This window comes from Cuculus canorus, chromosome 6 (assembly GCF_017976375.1).
Source record: "Cuculus canorus isolate bCucCan1 chromosome 6, bCucCan1.pri, whole genome shotgun sequence".
Classification (NCBI taxonomy): domain Eukaryota; kingdom Metazoa; phylum Chordata; class Aves; order Cuculiformes; family Cuculidae; genus Cuculus; species Cuculus canorus.
The window spans coordinates 42,428,979-42,451,110 of NC_071406.1; the positions used below are offsets into that span (position 1 = coordinate 42,428,979).

A 22,132-nucleotide genomic window follows, 5' to 3' on the forward strand; every position below is an offset into this window, starting at 1 on the left:
CACTTAGCTAAGCCATTCAAACACCCATGAAATGCTGGGAGAACAGTTTGTGCAACAAGTTATCAATGTTCTGTTTGCCATCACACAGTGATTTATGTTTCATTCTGTTCTGCAATGGCAATGATCCAACATACTTAACATAGTCCTGGGCGGTTTTAGATTAGAACTGCACAATCATTTGTTATATTTTTCCTATTTTACAAAAATTATGACAAGGTGAAAAAAACCACTAGGCATTCTTTTCAGGGAAATGAAAACTAGATTTTCTTCCTCCTTTATACATATTGGTTTGAGATGATGCATCAAACGCTGCTCTTGTTCAAATTCCAGATGAACAGGCTTCTTTCCTTGCACGCAGCAGCATCGCTGTGAATTACCCACTGTGGTACAGTTGCAAAAGTGGCAAAGATGACTCCCAGGGAAAGGCTTTGGCAGTACAGGGATGTTTGCCAAGTCGTCTGTGCCGCTTATGCCTCAGCCTAAGCTACAGAATTTCTGCATTACAAGCAGCTGATGAAAAGAGTTTCTCTGATAGTCTGCATCCATTTTATTAGATATTGGTGGTCTGTTCACAGATCACAGAATCAAAGAATGGTTTGGGTTGGAAGGGACCTTAAAGATCACTCAGTTCCAACCCCCTGCCATGGGCAGGGACACCTCCCACTGGATCAGGGGCTCCAAGCCCCATCCAACCTGGCCTTGAACACCTCCAGGGATGGGGCAGCCACCACTGCTCTGGGCAACCTGGGCCAGGGCCTCCCCGCCCTCATAGGAAACCATTTCTTCCTAACGTCTCAGCTGAATCTCCCATCTTTGACCTTAAAATTGTTTCCCTCATCCTGTCCCTGCACTCCCTGATAAAGAGCCAGAGATGATGAGCTCGAATTATTTAATTGAAAAATAAAACAGTTAAGGAGAATACTACAGGCTCACGTTCACCTGCATGAGCTAACGGTGACTTGTGGGAAGCTGTCTTCTCTGTTTATATCATACAAAATCATCAAATCCGCTAGTTTTTCCATCAGAAGTAACTGGGGATTTGCAGTTTGCTAAAAATAGACAAGACTGACAGCTCCTGGATCAGCAAACCCAGAAGCTAAGCACTAGGCTTGCTGGGGCTCACACAAACACACCTAACAGGAGAGCCTTCAGCCGGTCTGTGGTTCAGCAAACCTGATAAATACTCCTGTATTTAAGATACCTTTTCCCAGGTCTGCTCCAAACTGCTGCATGGTCAGCATGCGTCTCCAAAGCCACGTCTCTGCAGAGCAGCTTCAGCGGCCAGGGTCAAGCGGAGACTCCACCTTACATCCTCTTACTCTTTACAATAATTGTCTAAATCTTGTAAGGTCCACAGTACGCTAGAGTGGATGTAGACGTGTGTTGGATAAGTTGGCAGGTGAGAAGGTGGAGCAGAAGGCATATTACCCATATTAAATACTATTACACGACATTAGAAGTAAAAATAAAGTGAAAATCTGTAAAAAAACTAAAAAGCAATAAGGGTTTACATTTAGACCATAAGAAGCCCTTTCCAATTCTAAACGACAATTTGAGGAGAACAAGCCCAAGCCTGTTCTTACAGTCCTGATGTTAAGACAGACACTATATTCATGGGGAGGACAGCTATTGGTAAGCTGGATAAAAAGAAATGCAGCAGAAATTAAAGAGCCACACTGGTTTTCTACACACAAGGTTTCCGCTGGGAGCCAGTTCCCACAGCCCACCCCACAACGTCTGCCCCTGCTCAGAGGGGCCGCAGTAACCTTGAAGGCGGGCGCAGCTCGCCCAGCCCAACACCCTGCCCTGCACAGCACATGCCTCGAGTGATGGCAAAAGCTTATGGGATTACCAACTAGCACATGGCATCAGGCACCAAGCTTTCAAATCCCTAAGTGGGGAGGAAAAGGTTAAATCCATTCCCTTTAATCCAGTTCTGGTCTGATCATATTTAGACAATCCTACTGCACACAATGAACTCACGCTCTGAAACTTGCAAGAACAGATTCCCTAAACGTTCAGATTCTTGCATTTGACCAGGAAACGCTCTTCATGCTTTACTTTGCTAAATCCCTTTATTTTTACTTTCTCCTCACAACAGAACCACAACAAGTTACCACAAGCAGCTTGTGAGCTGGCTCAAACTAGATTTAATAAACAGATAATGCATCCTGTCAGCCCGGACTGAGAGGTAATTCCCAAAGTCTGCTCCAAGTCACGATCTGTTGGGTTTTTTTAGTGTGGTGCGCACCGCTCTGTACGCCCAAATTCCTAGAACTCTGCAAAAACTGATGAGAAACCCAAGCGTTAACAACCCGAGCGAGGAAGGGCTCTGTACCTCCGCTTGGATACTCGTGACTGATCCTGCAATTCCGTTCTCGGCGCTTATGTTATTGGAGCTGTTGTTTGGAGAGCTGGGACCAGATCCAGGAGCACTGTTGCATGCAGAGTCTAAAAACACATCCAAAACCAACTATTAGCGTTACAAACAATCTCCGCGATGGTATTTAGACAGATAACAACCCTCAAGTTTTGTTTTGGAGGAAAGCAACCCTCCTCCTCCCCATCTTCCCTTTAAATCTTCCCAGGGCTCTTAAAATACTGACAAACACTTTCAAACAGTCTGTCCAAGTACCTACTTACCATATTTATGTCTTCTCCTCATGGGGATTTCTCTTAGAGTGTATTAATAACTTTAAATACAATTGGAAGATAATAAAAGGCATGGGAGCCTTGAAGAGGCCAAACTGGAAAATATTAGATTGTCCTGCTTCATTTTTCTAGAAGTGCTCCTCTCACCCTCATTAGCCTATGACCCTAACGACACCCTCTTGCCACGTATTTCATCAGACTTCATGCTGGAACAACCAGGGAACCATCTCAGCGTTGACCTTTTCCCATGCAGGCTCCTGGTGCATCTGGATTTACTGGAAGCGCTGCCAGCACCAAACCCTCACACTGACCGTGTACAAGAGCTGATCTCTGCTTTTATAAAGAAGCACTGAGACTCTCGGGCACAGGCGGGAGGGCACGTGTGGTGTCCCTGTGCCCCACGAAGTGCCCACACCACGCTGAGTCCTCGGAGAAATACGACCTGCCTCGGGATGCTCTTCACACAGCACAACTCCTCCTCTGGCACCGATCTCCCCAAAACAGCCTGGGGACTGACTCATAAGGATGATATTTTGATTTAAATCGTTCTGAGAGATTTAAAAGCTGTGAGATGATATGGAACTGGATGGACAACTGGCCATGGTCACGGCTGAGCACGTCTTCCAAAAATCAGGCAAAACTCAGCAGGGTCCAAAGCAGTGAATCTGTTTCAAATCACTGCCCTTCTTTTTTTTTTCTGTAGGTGTTCTACACTCAGGAAGCAAAACACTTTCTTGCTGGAAAGACTCAAGGCAGAGTTAATCCCCCCAAATAATTCTGTTACCGCCTAAATGCTCAGAATGCTCTTAGCGTTGTGTATTTTATCAACAGTCCCTGTGAACTCACTAACCAGAACCACAGAGAAGACCGTCCTGAAATCAAAGCCTCACCACTAATGATACGGGAACAATAACAAACAGAAACAGCGCACGGCATTGCAACAGCCAGAGAGCTGCCCTCACAAAGCACCTCGCCTGGTGGATGCCACAGCCTCCAGTCTTTCTGCTTTTGTTTTGGAAGATAAATATCATTTAAACTTTTTTCCCTAACTCTCCTCCTTCCCAAGCACAGGATTTGCCCAACACCAGAGGAACCTCCCAGTGGTTGCAATGGTTCAGGCTGCAGCAGCCTCAGAATTGCTCTAGGACGCCCCAGTAGAAACAAAATCCAATTGTTACAACTTGGGAGATTTTTAACAATGATTTTTTTCTCTGGTGTTGTTCTGTACGTACTGTTTTGCTATTTTGATCCTTGCAAGTATGTCCAGCAAAGTAACAAAGAGATTTTCTTTTTAAAAAAGAAGCCTTGTTGCTTTGTGTTGGCTGCACACCTGGGGAAGCATCTTGCTATGCAGAAACCTGAGCACTAACGCCCATCTGAGCAACTAAAATTCAACTTCTCCATGGAAAGCAACTTCAGAGTGTCTAGGTGTTTGGAAAAAAAATTCTGACTACAGGGAAACCATATGTTTTTTTCTGGGACCATGTCATTAACTACAACATATTATGTTTTGTGTATACTACCTATAAAAGGTTCCTGGCCCATTCAAACTGTGACTCTATGAGGATGTATTCTGCAAGGATTAAACATAACTTCTATTCCCTGTAGTGAGACTGCCTTTAAAAAGTTATTTTCCATTCAGAAGTCCTCTCTTACTGTAACAACTGAGATTATTTTTCTAGCCAGGCTCCAGACCGGTATCTTCAAGCAGGTCCATGCTCAGTAAGAAGCTGGAGCTTCCACTGGCTTTTCTGAAGACATTACTGGGACCAAATGATCAGCATTTAGGGCTTGATTTAAAGAACAGAATCATAGAATAGAATGGTTTGGGTTGGAAGGGACCTTAAAGCCCACCCAGTTCCAATCCCCCTGCCATGGGCAGGGACACCTCCCACTGGATCAGTTGATCCAAGCCCCATCCAGCCTGGCCTTGAACACCTCCAGGGATGGGGCATCTGTGACTTCTCAGGGCAACCTGGGCCAGTGCCTCTCAACATCCACCTTAATCTTAAAAGCCATGTCACAAAGAGCAATATATGAGGAGTGAGGTAAATTCCATTTTCAGATCTGACACAAATTACGCTGAGCTGTTGAAACCATCCGTACCCTCTGCAAGCAGCGTGGCTCTGACAGAATGGTGCACAGCTTCCCCCAGGTTTCCCCAAACCACTGGCTCCCTAAAGAGCTCACTTTGAGTTTGTTTGAATGGTGATAGTGTGCCTTGAAGTGAGACTAAAGTCTGGAATCTCTCTCACATACTGGTATTTACACAGAGGCATCCCTAGATGGTGCTAAGAATTAACTTTATGGTAATCTATAGGATCTACTTTACTCGGATCCCTCCTTACAAACTTCAGTCCCAGAAGAATACTGTTTTTCAACAAGAAACTGTCAAATAAGTAGTCAGAAATATCAGCTGTATATATACGAAAATATGCCTTACATGTATTAAAACTTGGGCATAATTACTCGACAAGAAACTGTGGCAGTCTGCCCAAACCCTAAACCAAACAGGGGCTGACGACCATCTACTGCTGGAGGACGACAGCCGTGAATTACGGCCTCCCCATGGATATTAATAAAATTGCCTTTGAGAAATACCGTTTCTCCAGCCTCCTGTTGAAGATCATAGAATCATAGAATGATTTAGGTTGGAAGGCACCTTTAAAGATCATCCAGTTCCAAACCCCCTGCCAGGGCAGGGACACCTTCCACTGGATCAGGGTGATCAAAGCCTCATCCAACCTGGCCTGGAACACCTCCAGGGATGGAGCAGCCATGACTTCTCTGGGCAACCTGGGCCAGGGCCTCACCACCCTCACAGGGAAACATTTCTTCCTAAGATCTCATCTCAATCCCCTCCTCTTTCATCTTGAAACTATTCCCCCTCATCCTATCCCTGCACGTCCTGATAAAGAGCCCCTCCCCAGCTTTCCTGGAGCCCCTTTCAGTACTGGAACCTGCATTAAGGTCTCCCCAGAGCCTTCTCTTCTTCAGGCTGAACAAACCCAACTCTCATAGAAATGCTTGGGAAAAAAACCAGCACTCTGGTGGCATATCTACATCTGCCTAAAGCATGTCTTAAAGTACAAAAAAGCTCATTGAGTTGGTACCGCGGTCTCAACAGACGGATACCCAATGGACCAATGCTGCTGACACACACTTGCATCAGCCGCTGCTGAACTCTGCCAACCTCATCCAGGTTTCACCAACGCTGAAAGGCACCCGAGAGCCAGGCTGCACAATTAACTGGATGCAGGAATTAATTTGGGAAAGGGACACCCCACTGAGTATGGGGCTGCTGGCGCAGATTTGTTGCTTACCCGACGTACCTGTGACGTCCAGCGGGCGCTTCTTGAGAGCAGTAACAACCGGACCATCTTTTCTGCGCAAGAGGGGGCTGCTCCGCCTTTCAGCAACTTTTTGCTTTAGTCTGGATCGTAACTTCAGATTGGGTTCAGATGCTGAGCAGAAAAAGGAAAAGCAAACAGTGTTTTGGTTAATATTATTTCAGCAGGTTTTTACTCAATGGAAAGGCTGGGTTGCAGCTCAGCATTTGCAGAAGCCTAAACAAAATTAGTCATTTGATAGCATATATTTGGAACAAATATTTCTTAATATAACGAACAGGTCCCAGCCTATGTTATATCTGAATTCACTGGCAATTAAAGTCAATAGCATTTTAATTAAAAAAATAATAACCATGCTGCAATCTCCTGTCTCAAGTGAAGTTACAGACTTACAACCTACTGTGAACCCATTTGGATTAGGGCAGAGAGCACTGTTCATATCCCCTTGTTTCCTACCTCTGCAACTCACCCTGGAGCCAGATGAGCCTGTGTCAACTGGAGTCAGCATCCACTCAAGAAAAAGAGCATGAGAGTGTGTCCAAGGCCCAAGACAGCGCCAGGGAGGAGGAGGTTTGTTTGTTTGGGGAGCAACTTGGTTACATCATCACACCCACAAAGTTAAACTATACATACACATCAAATCCTTTGAAAATTCAGGGCTCCCAAGGGTAGGCGCACATGTATTTCCCAAAACTGCAGTCTGACTTGCTTTGTGTATATCATTGGGGGACTTCTGCTGTACCCACATCCTGAGATTTAAATTCTCCAAAACTCAAAGTAGAACTTGTGGGACCCTCCGATGCCTCTGGGTTAATGCCAGCTGGCAACGCCGAACACGTTTGCACAGCACAGCTTATCAAGTTTTTATCAAGGTAATGAAGCCATAAGTCAAGATTCCTCCTGCAAGATGATTTTCTCTGTACACTTTCTGATCTCCCCAGTATATGTGAAATATCTGCTTTGGTGCTTGAGGGCTCCTGACAGTTATGAGATTTGTGAACTGGCCCAATTTTCTCCCTTCTTCACATCTCTGCGGCTTAATCCCTTTGAACTGGCAAATCCTGCGCTCTCACCATTAACTACCGATACACCCGGCTCCCGACACTCCAGGGCCAATAATCTACACTGCTTTAGAAGAATTAAAATAGGGTTTACAAACTGATTTGAATTAACTAAGTCTGGCTACAGACACATTTCCCTACAGCTGCCTTTGACCACTGGGTCACATAAAAGATCAAGCCCGACAATGTTAATTGCAGGGCTCAAAAATCAGAAGGCTGATGAATTCAAGATCAAATGCTTGAAGTTAAGCCATCAAAACAGTTCTTTGATGAAACTTTTGGGAGGAAAGAAAAAATAAAAAGAGCTTTTCATTACTGTTTTGGACAGAAAAATGCCAGCAAGAGATAAAGGGAGAACAAAAAAAAGTGTCAGACTGCTGAAGACAATGCTTAAAATGCAGTACAAAATGCATTAGGAAGGGAGAATCATCTCATAGGGCATTTGCATATAAATGGCAGGGGACGGAATGCAAATCCTTACTTTTAAAACTAAGGGAGGGGAGATTTAGACTGGATAGAAGGAAGAAATTTTTTATGATGAGGGTGGTGAAGCACTGGCACAGGTTGCTCAAGAAAGCAGTGGAGTTCCCATCGCTGGAAACATTCAAGGTCAGGTTGGACAAGGCCTTGAGCAACCCGATGGAGTTAGAGATGTCCCTGCTTCTGCAGGGGGTTGGACTGGATGCCCTGTAAAGGTCCCTTCCAAACCAAAGCATTTTAACGATTCTATGATTTGCTTGGAGGGCAATATTAAGAGAGCGGGCTACTTAAAATCCAAGTGTTCACTCTAACTAGCTACTTCATTAAGTTCTCTTCAAAACAGAAGTTACTTTACTGTTTTAAAAGTAGTCTTTGGTATGTGAACATTCGGTTCCTCTTCCCACATCCCTTAAATCACAGCTTTAATTTGTTCCAAATATTGAGTATTAGTAACTGCCTAGATGCTCTGGTCAAGACTTCAAAGAATAAATGGGAACATGTCACAGCTAGATGCCAAAACATCCGTTTCAGATACATCTGCACCGCCAGCCAGCAAATGAAACCTAAGCCTGTGCCACAGCTGCTGAAAGGATCTGTCTTCTGACAAAGAAAAACATGACAATAAAAACTGTACTTCAGTGCAGATTTTATTCATATGCAATTTATACCCTGCGTGGTGTTGAGCCGAAGGGTGTTTTCTGTTGGGAACAGAGAAGTAATTGTGTGGCTTTCAAATACAGAGAATGAATTGGTTAGAAACACCTTAAAAACGGGCAGGGGAACAAAAGCTCCGGGGTCACAGATTACCCGACACCGCCAGATACGTCCCACACATAAAGCCACAATAAAAACATCCTCCCATGTAACAGGAAGGGAAAGAACATCGAAAATTACAGCCTTGAAAGAGAAAACACCTCAAGAATAAGTTAGGGCAAAGGCAGCGTATTGCAATTTGCCAGACAAAACTATGCTGTGTTTCTCCTTCACTTCCTCAGCTGGAGGATCAAGGTTTGAAACACCAAGACATCTATTTAAAGAACTGCTTTTATTTCATTCACTCTGATTTTCTCTTATTTACCCCCCAGATATAATCCCAAATCTACCAAGTCTTCAAGACCTCCAATCCTGACAAGCATTTAACTGGGTGCCACACAGACCAAAGTAGGTGAATTAAAATGCAGCACAGGCAGAGCCATCTTAAATGCAAAAAATTTCCATATTTTATAATAAAAGATGTAGCCATCAACAGAGGCATTTCCAAAACTCAAAATAATAATTTAAGCTTATTCAGATGGTTTAAAACTACAATATAACAAAAAAAAAATATATATATCTAAACTGAAGAGAGTGATCCTTCCAAAGCATGAATTACAAATGCAGGCACACATACCTATCAAGACCAGCCAACTCAGGTTCAATGTTCTCTTGGGAACACCAATTCCACCGAAAACCTCCCAATATTCCCCTGTCAGACAACATGCCCAGACAAAGCCTTGCACCCCAGCACCGCTAACTACTGCAAACGTAAGAGAACTGGAGACCGAATTACAAAACTTCCTGGTCTTCTGCTTCTTAAGGTGAAGTCTTTCAACCAAATGCCATGAAGTTACCAAAAAATCAGTTTGATTCCTGTTTACTGAACAAACAAAGCCCATGCCCAAGCCTGAGTCAGCTTCCACAAAGCCAGCGGGATTTCTTAAGCAGTGACATACTTCATTTGGCCTATAATAAGGATTTATACAAAGAATATTTTGTTTTCCTCCAAGTAAATTAATAACTAGAACATAAGCCAAAAGCTTCCCTAGCTTTCACAGGCTCAAACCCAAGTTACCCCACTTACACGTCATTTATTGCAGCAGGACCCGTATAATCCAATTCTTCAACATTTATGTCATTCTCATTGTTTTCTTCCTAGAATTGCATCCCTTAAGCTGCTGAACTAATCTGACATTAAGACTATGTAAGTCAAAAAACACAAAGTCCTGGGCAGAGTTTGTCCTGTTCCCACTACTCATCCACATCTATGAAAAAAAGCAAACAATGCACCATGAAACCCCTGATTCCAGTCCTTGCACATCTTAATTCCAGCGGCTGAGAAGGGCTGTTCTTCTTGTGTTATTATTTTTTAGCCTCACACAAAGCCTCACCACACAGGCAGAGGCCAAGACAATGACCTTGTCTCTCTTCTAACGTCAGGTTGCCCCATGGGTAAACACAGGAGTGGGAGCGGCACAGCTGCCTGGAACTCACCTTTTGCACAACCCCAAATTTTAATAAAGATAATTGATCTTTTGCTTAAGTGGGAGAGACCACAGGGAAGCGGTGGATGTCCTTCCCTGGAGATGCTCAAAAATATGTGTAGACATGGCACTTTGGGATATGGTTTAGTAGGCACGGTGGTGTTGGGCTCACAGTTGGACTGGATGATCCTAGAGGTCTTTTCCAACCTTGATGATTCAATGATTCTGCAACTGAGCGTTCACTCCCCGCCCCGTGGCTTCTTTGCCCTCTGCCTGGCTCTGTCCCAGACTTTCTCTACTGCTCCCCCATGTGCAGGATGCAGTCTCCCCTCTCCAGAAACATGCGGATCGTGACCTATCTCATCAGAAGGACCTGGTAAAGCTGGACACGGCCATGCTCACGTATGGTCAAACAAAAAGATTGAAAATCCTTTCACTGTTATCCCTCTGAAGGCCAAGTGAGCTGATCTTCTTGATACTGGTAGGCATCAGCAGATAGGGGACAAGAGTAAGATGGTCCCTCACAAACGTACTTAGTGGAGACAGGCCCCACAGGGCAGAAGTTGTAGTGGGAAATTCCCAAACTACAAAGCAAAACAAGAACAAAAAAGAGACAGCCTGCTCTTCTGTAGGAACAAACTATTTTTTTATCATCTTGGTACCATGCTGGATTTCATCACCTGAATTAATAACATATAGGAACACTGGTACGTCATTAGAAATGGACAGAGAAAGATATTTGCAGGGTTTTATTATTTTTCTCCTAACTCTGTGTTGGACGAGCACTGTGTAAGAGCTCTGCAGAAGAGCTATTTATGGGAGACTGTGTCCTTAACATCAAAACTTATTAAAGGTCAACATTTGGCACTTTTCATGCTGACATTCAACAGCCACAGCATCTCCACAGTAGAAAGAGGGTTTTAACACCCATTAAACTGAGCACACAATGTTGACTCTTCTTACAGCTTCACTGTAATTTGCTTGCCTGACTACAAAACCATCCAAAATCACAGCATAACGGAGCACCATGAAGGCTTCTGCTGTGAACAGCCCAAAACTGGATTAGAAAAACAAACACGTGGAAACACCACATCTCATCTCTGTCTTTCCCTTTCCAAAGTCTAATAAAGACAGTAGCTTTGCACAGTAAGAAGTATTATCTGAGAGGAAAGATAAAAGACAAGAGTGGGATAAAGAATAGAATGGAGAGAATGAGGTCCTCCATGCAAGTTTTTTCAGTAGTGTTTAATGCAGCACCGAGCTCCGCAGAAGGCAAGAGAAAAACTTCACCTATCCCTGCTTTCCCTTTAATCCTGACCCACAGGCTCTGGGTCAGCTCCTCATCCATCCCCAGGTGGAGCTTCATGCGCTCCACCTGGTCACTGATGTAGAGGGCAATACCCCCTCCGCATCACCCTTGCACGTCCTTCCTAAAAAGCCTGTATCCCGCCATCCAAACAGTCCAATCATAGGATCCATCCCACCATGTCTCCATGATGCCAATGAGATCATAACCCTGCAGGCACGCACAGGACTCTAATTCCTCTTGTTTATTCCCCGTGCTACACGGAGACACTTAAGTTGGGCCCCTGATGAAGCTGTCTTCTGGCTGGAGATCTTTTATGTTTCGCTTCAGGTGCTCCTCTGCTGATCTGTGTTCCTTCTCTAGTCTCTGGGCACCCAGTGCCAGCATTGGCATCAAACCGGTACCAGTGGGATGCACTGCGGTTCCCAGGCAATGTCTGTACAGCAACCAAAAATCTGCAGTGGCTGTAGCAGAGGGAGCGACCAGCTGCGTGAATGCAAAGGCACAGAGCAGCTATAACATCAGGGAGACCCCAACGAGGGACCCACAGTGGACACAAATTTCAGGGGCAATCTCCTTACACCAAAATGAGCTTCTCCCAAAAAAAACTACAGGCATTTTAAACTCAAGAACTGCATTGAATTTTACTGAAATATAACTTGTTAATACGTAGAAGTCCAAGACGGGTCAAAATATGCATGGTGGTGTCCCCTCCACTCTTCGTCAGTCTCATGGGCCAATGTGTTTATGAGATACAACCTGTCCTGTCTAGAAACCTTCCTGCCACGGCGGTGAAGCCCAATTCCACGCTCTGCGCTGCCAGCTCGGTGCAGTTTGCCTTTTCCCCCCACTCCCTGCCCCGTCCCACGAGCATCTCCCCTCCCCTTGATGCTGGGCTGCACCTGTAGCAAGGAGTGACCGGTCCTACCTCCAGCCTCTTCCTGCCCTGAACGCTCTTCCACAGAACTGTAACATAGCAACATAAACCCCCAAAAAATCAATCTCATCTTGTCACACATGGCTGCAAACTGCTGAGGGCTGGGAGCAGGGAAACAGTGCATTGGGAAGCCTGCAGGACATGGCTCAAGTGATGCACGGTCACCTTAGAGCTCAGCTGCTGCAACACAGTTTGGAGAAATCACTCCAAGTTACTACTCTGGACGCTGTTCACGTGGTGCTCGTGGTCAAAGCTGTCCCACAGAGGACAGGCACACACCCACTACACCCTCCCAGCTCAGACTTGATTCTCCTTTCTGGATGTTGAGGTCCAAAGGCCAACAGCCTCAGCTCTGGCCAGAACAAACTTGGGCATAAATAGACAAACGCACAGAGGTGAAACTGTGCACGCTCCTGGTAGTCCCGGCAAGGTACAGACAGAGCAGAGGGGACCCAGAATAAGGATGGGTTCACTGAACGACTAAGGACTAGGTTCTGAGACTCCCGGAACCTCTGCTCCCCGAAGGTGACACTAAACCAGGAGACTTTCTTTGGTCTCCCATTGGCAGAGGTTTCTCCTTTAATGCATTGTTGACAGTACTCAAGAAGTGCTTTGATGGGAAGCAGTTCTCCTGTCAGAAGAGCATTATCAGAGCCCTGCACAAGGAAAGGGGGTGCTCCCTCCTTTCGCCTCTAGGCGAGCCTCAGCACCAGAGGCGAGCACCTACGGAACACGGCTCACAGCCACTGGTGCCAAAGGAAAATATGGGAACAAAGAATTCCTCACTGTGCATTTAGATGTGATTGTCAGAAGAAATTTACTGGTCCTCCAACTGCACTTTGGTTTGTTCTCTCTGAAATGCCATGGGGCTGTTCTGTAGCATCACACTAATAAAGTAATTCTTCTCTTTAAGTTATTTTTGGATTAGAGAGACTGACGTCCTCCACTTGGAGCAGGGAAGGGTATTTATAACAACAGGTATTTCTCATGCAGGTCAGCGCCTGCTCTCAGCAGAGCACACCCCGAGGCAGCGCGTGGGTCCCCGGGACACAGCGAGCTGCCCAGACCTCGACCGTGTCAGCTGGAAGGGCAACATGGGTGCGAAGGCATAGATGCTCTCGAACTTGAGTGACACTCCACGCCATACAAAGCTTAAAGATTTTCTTTAAATTACACTCCCACACTACACCGGGATTTCAGCCTACTCTGTATTCCTCTAAACAATCTTTGTCATAAAACAAACCACTTAAAACATTCCAATAATCAGAACCAACTCAGAGGGGTATTATGCCTTTCTTGACAAATGTAGCTTTTTAATTATTGACAAACCCTTTCATTTTCCCTTTTCTTTCTTTTAAATGCAAGAAATTCAAAACAATTTCACCTACTTAGCTGCAAATAATACTCAAACAACTCTGTGTTTCTGCAATACTGAGAGAAAACCAACAACATCACGGGATGCTGGATGCTTTCCTCCCTCGAGTTCCTCTATTTTGCATGGAAAAAGAAGAATATTATCAAACAGGAGATGGCTACTGCGAGCCCGTGGGCTCTCCATCATGAACCAGCGAGTGCACACCGTGCGCAAACTCTGCTGTGTGGTGCCTGGCAGGGACATGTCGGCAGGGATGGACCATGCTGCCTGTTTTGTGGCTATCTCTGTACGGGCAGCAAGCAATCAGGACCCTGCAGCCGAGGTACACCTCACCATTACCCATCTAAGTGCAGGCTGGGGCTTAGAAGAAGTCATAATTCCTAATCGTCTCATGTTTGGTTCAGCCAGAAGAACAACAACGACCTTTTCTATTTCCTTTTAAGAGGCCCGTGGGCTAGAAGCTGAAGTGGGTGCTGGGATCATCAGCACAGGCAACATATTTGTCAGATTCCTTCTGCCATAGATCCTAAATGGTGGTGAAATTCAGGAAAATCACTGGCCAGGGCAGCCCTCCATGTGGCAGATGGGCCAGACTCTGCCCTTGACATACAGGTAAGCACAGGGAGACATCTCCTTTTTGTTGCATTCCTTTACTCCTTGAGGGAAGTCACCGCAGCAAAGGGGCGCACGAGCTATGGTCTAGTAATGCTGAGCTAAAAAATTCTCCTTGAACCTTTCCTGCCAGTTCTTAACTGTGTGGGCTGTGGAGGCTGAGGACAGCTCTCTTCCTTTATCACGAGCCCTAAGACACAATATCTGACCTATAACCAATTCTCCTTCTTCTGCCATGACTTGTGCAGAAGGCAAGAGACATTGCTGGGACGGGAGGTTTTCAGGCAAGATACTTGTTCTTCCCTTGTCCCTCAAGGAAAGGAGATGAAAGAGGGGTCTGTGACACTTTCTATTCATCATTTCTCCCCAAGTACATACCACATGCACGCACAGGCTCATTAACTATCTAGGCAGGAAATTCAGACACTAATATCTGCCAAAGATGCCTCTGTAAGCTCACAGTCTGGCATTCGATTCAGTCTCGCTTTGGAAATAGTGGAAACTCACACCCCGAGATGCTATCCCACTGCTCTGCAGTGAAAACATATTTGGGACCACAGGAATCCTTTGCCTCATTAAAATCTTCATGCCCATCAATATCTTCACCTCCCCACCGCATCCAGCTGCGATACTGGAGGCAAAGGAAAAGCAGGACCCAGAGCCTCAGCGATGCCTCACAGAACAGTGACTGTGGCTGCCACAGCCATGGGCCAAGCAGCCTCGGGAACCAAGCCAAAGACATGAAAAGGAGTGCCCAGGGAAGTTCTGGACACTTCATCCCTAGAGGTGTTCAAGACCAGGTTGGATGAGGCTATGAGCAACCTGACCCAGCGGAAGGTGTCTCTTCCCATCTCTAAGGTCCTTCTGACCCAAACCACTCGATGATTCTATGAGAACACACGTTGCTTTCAAGTGATGCAGGAGGTCTTCTTGTGCCTAACGAACCAGAGCATTCCAGCAAACACCGGAAGGTTGAGAAGCACAAATAAAAAAGGACAAAATGAAACAATAGAGCATTTTGAACAACATTAGCTTTGTCAAAAACACCACCTCTGCGAACAGATCTGTCAGGAGAAAGGTTTAGGGACCAGCAACCGCCCCAAGGCGGGCGAGCTGAGCAGGAGCAAAGGCACAGATCCCTCCCACACAGGCACAAGGAGGGTCGAAGGACAGCAGCTGTTTCAGGAAAGGTCTGCTTTATCCAACAGCGGGAGAAACACCCCAAGGAGATCTGTTTCACAACTCGCACAGGTCCTACAGAGGCAGCCATATTTACACTTCTGGCTTTGGAGAACACCTCTTACGAGTACTTCAGAAAAAAGTACCATTTTTCTCACTTTGGGTCAGATTTAAACACATACGGGGAAATGTTTCCAATTTCCTGCACCCCAGTGAACTAAATGCTTGTTGGCCAGGTGAGTCTCGCAGGTGCCGAGTTTGGCAAAACTTCTCCTAATGACCACTAATTGAAATGCCATGGCTTTCATCAGAAATCCCAATTAGCTACCAAGTCCCAGTGGAAGAGAGGAATCCTCACCCTGCCTCCACGCAGGACCAAGTGCAGAAGCTGGTCCAGCCTTGCTCTGGATGTAAAAAACCAAAACCAAACAAAAAAAAAAAACCTACGTAAGCAAGAGGAAAAGCATACTAACAAGTTAAATAATTCTCTTGAGTGTTTTAAGAATCTCAGCTTTCTAATGAAGTGCATGTTTTAACATGTCCACTGCTCAAACTCCAAAAAGCATGGAATGCCACGAACAATCTTGCTCCTGGGGAGAAAACGAGGACATCATATTTCTTAGAAATGCAGAACTGAACTGCTACGTTAAAAATAACTTCAGAAGCTCCAAGAAGGCCGACGACAAACAACTCTTGGGGTTATCAAAACGAGCTACAAAAGACTGTCCCAACCCAGACTCTAAAATTACCCTGAAATGATTCTCCAGAGATTTTTCTTAGAGGGTGTTAGACCAGCACATAAAGACGCTTCACTAGATTTGGAAGACACTAATCGACTTTGATTTGGAGGCAGAAAAAGTCACTTATATCGTCCTCTCTCAACAGCTGTCGACAAAATGCGCACACTAAAGGCAACATGGATATATAATAAAGGAAGCTACACAAAGGGGGAAATAAGAATTCTTGTGTTAATCCAGTTATTTATCAGGAAAAGCATGTGCGGCACCAACTGAACTGGTCTTAGTTCAGTTAAAGAAGTGAGGAGCCCCAAAGTGTTTAGATCCAGGGAAGTGAGGGACACACAGCCCCCAGCCAGGCTAAGAGCAGGACGCAAGCAATTAGGACCCGGAGCAGACAGCAGCCTGACAGGAAAACAATTGCATGCAGAAACCAAACGGCCAAGAAACTGGAACGTAATCCAGTAAAACAAATCAGACAGGGTAGGATTTCAGGGGACAGGATGCATCAGGACCACTCTGCAAACACTGACTGTTTCCCATGCTGAACGTTCTCAAGACCTCTTTTGACACCACGCACGCACACAGCTCCTTCCTCCAAAGCAAGTGTGGCCACTTCCCCAGGTCTCGCCCACAACTCACACTCGGGTTTTAGGCCGGCAAGTTATCTCCCAGCGTGCACAGAGGGATAACCTATGACCACATCAGGATGCTTTCAATAAGAGCAAAGTAAGGCAGTATTTTTGAAACCCAGTGCAATGATGTATTTATTCTTCCCCAACAGCTCCCCAACGTGCACGACGTGCCGCTGGCTCTGAAATTGCACCCTCAAAGAAACAACAGTTCAAACTGCCTCCCTGCAGCCCCTGAAGTCACCTTGCCCCTAACAATGACGTTGGTTGGATTCCAGCCCTGGTAATCAGAACTGTATTGTGATGGACTCTGTTATTTGAACTACAAATATTTAATAAAATTTAATAAAATTGGACTGCACAATACGGCAGTTTTAAATTACAAACACTAAGCCAGAGTTTCGCCCAGTGCCAAAAATCTGAAAAGCTCACCCATAATAAAGAACTTTATTTAGGATGGGCTCCAGCCTTCCCTGCCTTTTGTTTACACCAGACTGTTCAGGAGCTTTTCTTCTCCAAGCAACTTAACATTCTTGGCAATGGGATTTCTGCAGGATAGCGCTGTGCCAGAGACTGAAGTGCTGTTGCACTGAAAGGAAAATAAAAGAAAACAACAAAAAGATTTCCCCCCTGAACCTTGCAAGCGAACTCATTTGTATCACAGACCAGTCTCCAAAAGATTAATGCCGGTGCCCACAAAGAACAAGCATCAGCGCTCTGCAAAAACAAAATCAGCTCAACATCTTCCTGTTTTAAAACAACAATGATTTTGGCCGCTTCCATTTTTAATAATGTGATTAGATACATTTATCATCCTTAATTCACCCTGTCTGACAGGGCTTTTATTCAGCCAGAGTCTTACCGAGAACTCAGTTTAGGAAGAAGCAGCAAAGGGCTGAGATGTGCAGATGCTTTCCTTCTCCTGCGGAAATCTCCATCCATAACACTTGAGGCAAGAAGGGAGACCAACCCTCAAACCCCATCTGACAAGTACGGTCCCCTGAAGCAATGAGCAAGGGAGGTTTTGGAGCATGTCAAAGCCCGTTTACGCTGTGGGAATGCCAGCACACCAGAAACAGAGCACCTAGTCCGACAAGTTATAGAGAAGAGCTAAAAATCTCTTGGAATCATGCTGTCCACAGGCCCTAAGTGATGGCTATGGTGCTAAGGTATGCTTCAGTGCGTGGAAACGCTGTGCTCTCCTGGGGGAGCTTGAAAACCTTCAGCAGAGGAGAAGCGAACAGCAGCAACAGCTTCTAGCAGCCCGAGCCTGTGTTTCTCCACCCAGGCAGATGTGTACACCAAGCACATCTTTGAATTCGCCAGCTTTAGAGCTGGAACAAGTCTCCTTGAAGGACAGACCACCAGCACTCACCTTCCCTACAAAAGGCAAAGTCCCAAAACCCAGACAGCGCCGCTTCGGCTGTTCCGGGCACTGACGACGCAGCAGCACCTACTGCACTTAATGGGATGTTTGGTTTTGTTATCCACAAGCAGAAGATTAGAGGATACCCTACCCTTCCGCAAATCCCGTTCTCCAAGCTCTGCTTTTGGAGTCCTCCAGAAAGCACGCAATTAAAACCATCACCACTAAAGGTATAGGTTGCACTCAGGAAAAAAAAAAAAACATATCCAGGCACGGGCTTGACATATTTTGATTGACTTCTTGTGCAGTTGAAGTGTTTGGCACTTGCCACCCAGCCCATGTGCCTGTTGAGAGGGCAGATGGGAATCCATCCACAGATCCATCCCGCAAGGTAGGTGCTACGGTCCAGAAAGAGAAGCTCCCAAGCAGGTCTTTTAATGAACAGGACTAGGAGGCAGGAGGCACAAGGCGTGTGTGTGCGGAGGTCTGGTTTTCCTCATCAGATGATGAAAAAAGAAAAACCACTCCAAGTTTACAGAGTTAAGGAGAACTGTGTTAAAACTGTGCGCACCTAAGACCTGCTCCGCTTCCAACTATTAGAAGTGCCTTAAGAACACCTATGTCCCTCCCAGAAGAAAATGGAGGGGGTTGTGAGCTCCTGGGAACTGACTCAGGGCGAAATATAAGCAAAGACATTAGCCAACCCGCAGGAAGATTTGGTTAACACATCATCACCATTCCTTATCACAAGGACATCACACATTTTGAGTCTCCGTGCTCACCCCTCCACATGGGAAGTTCCACAAAGCATCCCTGATAAACAGCTGGACAGCATCTGCAGAAGGTTGGAAGTTCAACCACACCTCTGCTTTATTCTCACCTCTATTCCATCTTTCCAGAAAAGGTTTTTTCCTATTCTGAAGCCATTTCCAACACACAGCACTGTCCTCACCACCTGCGCAAGCCACACTGCTCCTTCAACTGGACGGAGCTCACTGAGGCTCGGCTATTCCCCGAAGGAAGCAGGCGAGGATCACGAGCTGGCTGGGTTAGAAGCCGAGGTTGTGTTCGCTTAGGCATGCGATATGGAGCTGAGGGCCACAGCCAACCAAAACAACCTGGTTTACATAATATATCGTTGAGAAATAACCGACCTGCTTAGCCACCGTGCAGGGAGAAATCTAACTGAGAAATAACTGTCTAGGTGTGAACCAGAACCCTTGCAGGAAGTCCCAACGCTTTGACTGGCAGAAGCGTTTTTATTTATTTTAAGTATAAACTTGTATATAAAATGCAAATCCCAGAAGAAATGAACTTCTCTTGGTACTTTTCTCACTCAGGAAAAACATACTTTGACTTCAGACACCCAGATCTCTGTATGAGCTTCGACTCTGTGAAAACATCTCACAAACATCAACACACAACTCTGCTGTCTCCTGCCTGCAGCTTTGCATGTCTGCACACCCAAAGCAACCCCAGCTTCCCTGTAACGCCAAGCACACAGCGGCAGAGGGAGGGGGAGCAGGATGGAGTGGGTGTTTGTTCAATAAATCGCCCCATGAAACACAGCTTTTCAGTAATATACTTTTTTTTTAAAAAAAAAACCCAAACCCAAATAAAACCAAGAGCATCGATTGTCACAGCAAAGACAGTGGGCGACACAGAAAATCAGTGTGAGCGCTACCTGTTTTTCTGAGTGGGAAGTCATCTTTGGAATCATACATCCCCAGTACAGGGTGATTGTAGGTGCCGGATACGCCACTTTGGGGTGGGGAGCTCTGGTCCAGAGAGCTGTGCTGTGTCTTCCTGCACAGAAGGAGAGAGAAAGAGAAAAGCTTTACACCAGTGACACACAAAGGGAATTGTTGCCTTTGTTAGTGGGGAACCACACAAAGGAAAAGATCTTGGTACCAGCTTTCTCCTTCTAGGTCCCCATGCAAAAAGGAAACCGAAATCCAATACGCAAGGAGGCAACTGAACTTATGCTCAACTTCCAGTACAAGAATTACCCTGTTGAGTACAGGTCAGTTCATGAAGGTATTTAACCACGAGTATCATGTTAAGCACGTACTTGGGCTTGGTTTTGACAAGTCATATCCTTATAGCACGGGGTGCCGCTGCTCCCCTCAACCATAGCACAAAAAACCCCAATTTCCCTTCCTGGAATAAAACCCAGCATAGCAGACAAAGTCTAAGGACAAGGCAAAGCTGCAGGATGAGCAGAGTAGGTGCCACGCGTTCGAAGTGGTTGCATAGGTGGTCTGCTGGCCTTCCCTTCGCTGCCTCCTGACCCAAGCACCGAGCAGAGACAGGGCCAAAGCACTCAACACCTTTCCAGATAAACTTCTCGAAGCTGATAATTTATAGCTTTGTTTGAGCAGGCTGCTGGAAGCAAATTACAGTCTGTTTGCTGAGGATATTAAATAATGAATGAGTTTTCTAAGCCTCCTACCAGTTTGTTGGCTGCATCTTTCCTACTTAATGATGTGTGCCCAGCTTTGCCATTTATCCAGAGCTGTACCAGCCTCACTTTGGAGACTTCGGGAAGTCTCTGGACTGCGCATGTTAGCAGAGCAGCTACATCAACAGAATGACTGATTTTGCAATACAGGTGAGAGCCATGTGCCTATCAAACCATCTCACATTGTAAGTTTAAATAAACAGAATTTAAACCCTGTATTACTTCAAAATAATAAAATATATGGGACAACAGAAAGTGAGCATTTCATCAAAAGAAGTGAAGATTTGAAATCTGGCATCGCCTAATAGACGGGCGTTTTTTGAGACCCTCGTCAATATTCTCCTACAAAAGATTCTTTAAGGAACCAAAATGAGCCATTCCCAGTTAGAAAATTACACCAATTCATGCAATTCCTTGAGCAGCACATTTTGAAAGCTCAAATCTGAAGTAGGCTGTTTGGTGAGATGCATAGTATCAACTCTACTACAAGTTATACCCTTCAAAAATAAGGGGGTAATGAAGCATCAGGAGAATGAGTCAAATTTTCTACATGATTTTGTTACAAAAAACCTCTGAAGAGTTTATTTGAACTGACATCAAATTGTTCTATACCCACAGTCCCTACCAAGCAGCATGATTCACTGCCGTTTCCTAATCCTTCCCCCTTTATATTCCAAACGGCTCTGTACATGCAGGCAGAATAATTTCTCAGGCTCTCATAGTTGTATTTTTCACTACTGCTCGCGCACATTGTGTACTCTGTTATATTCGCACCAAGAAATGCCCACATGCATGCACAGTTTAATCATCACCTGAAATCAAAACAGAACCAAACTGAAAAATATTTGAATCCCTCCCGAAAACAGAAGTCACTTTCTCTGCTGGGATCCGCTCCCACCTTGGGAAGGCAGCACAGAGAGATGCTTCACCAACAGGAAGCCGGGACGCAGCAACCCCAGAGCTCTCAGACCCACCATCCCGCACAACGGCATTTCTGGCTCGTGCCGATATAAGCAAGAGACTCAAATTCTCTTTTTTTTTCATCCTGACTTAAGCTGCAGCATCACGTACATTGACGTTACTTTCATCGCTTTGTCAGGGAATGCGCAGGAGCTCAAAAGGCCTGTTTAGATGTGCTCCGGGGTTGCTGAACGACAGATATTTAACTCTGCAAACAGGGATGCATTATACGGCTCGAGGACCAGCACCCAACACCCTACGCTGCTTCGAGCAAAAGGCACTGCTCTGCATGTTCAAGGATTTCGGAGGTATTGAAAGAGATGGAATTGTATAATGAATCGAGCTTGCAGGAATTCCTGACAGCACATACCTTCACATAACACATCCCCTGTTCTTTGAGTCTGGAGGTCCTTCAAAAACCTATGTGCACAGCAAGGCACGCAGGACACTTCAAACGTATTCACGCAACTTAAAATGAATATATATTCAAACATTTGTATCCCTGCTGGAATATTTTGTGTACAGAGACTGCAGACACCTATATACGCGGGAATAAGCTAATGTGTAATTATATCTCTCTACCTCCTTACCATGCAAATACTCTGTGAAACTCCCTTTCATGATTGCGGCTGCGTTGAGTGGCTATTTCCCAACAGCATTTCTGACAGCTTCCCGGGGAAATAATAGCCCTGTTTGCTAAGCCCAAGGTGCTCTGTCTGTGTTCCTGCTTAGCCACTCTTACTTGTGTTAAGTATCTTCAAGAGCAAAACTTCCTGTGAGCAGG

The 22,132-nt window shown here is 45.4% G+C and overlaps 1 protein-coding gene across 10 annotated transcripts in view; it reads right to left on the reverse strand.

The window, feature by feature from the left end:
• Positions 1-22,132, reverse strand: part of HDAC4 (histone deacetylase 4) — a 257,352-nt gene that overhangs the window by 72,967 nt on the left and 162,253 nt on the right. For 6 of the 10 annotated variants that reach the window (XM_054069684.1, XM_054069685.1, XM_054069689.1 and 3 more), the window contains 3 exons: positions 19,612-19,733; positions 5,976-6,116; positions 2,339-2,451 (listed from right to left, as the gene is read on the reverse strand). In XM_054069684.1, coding sequence (XP_053925659.1) covers positions 2,339-2,451; positions 5,976-6,116; positions 19,612-19,733 — 376 coding nt within the window. The remainder of the gene's footprint in view (positions 1-2,338; positions 2,452-5,975; positions 6,117-19,611; positions 19,734-22,132) is intronic. The other 4 variants (XM_054069691.1, XM_054069687.1, XM_054069690.1 and 1 more) reach the window with 1 other exon arrangement.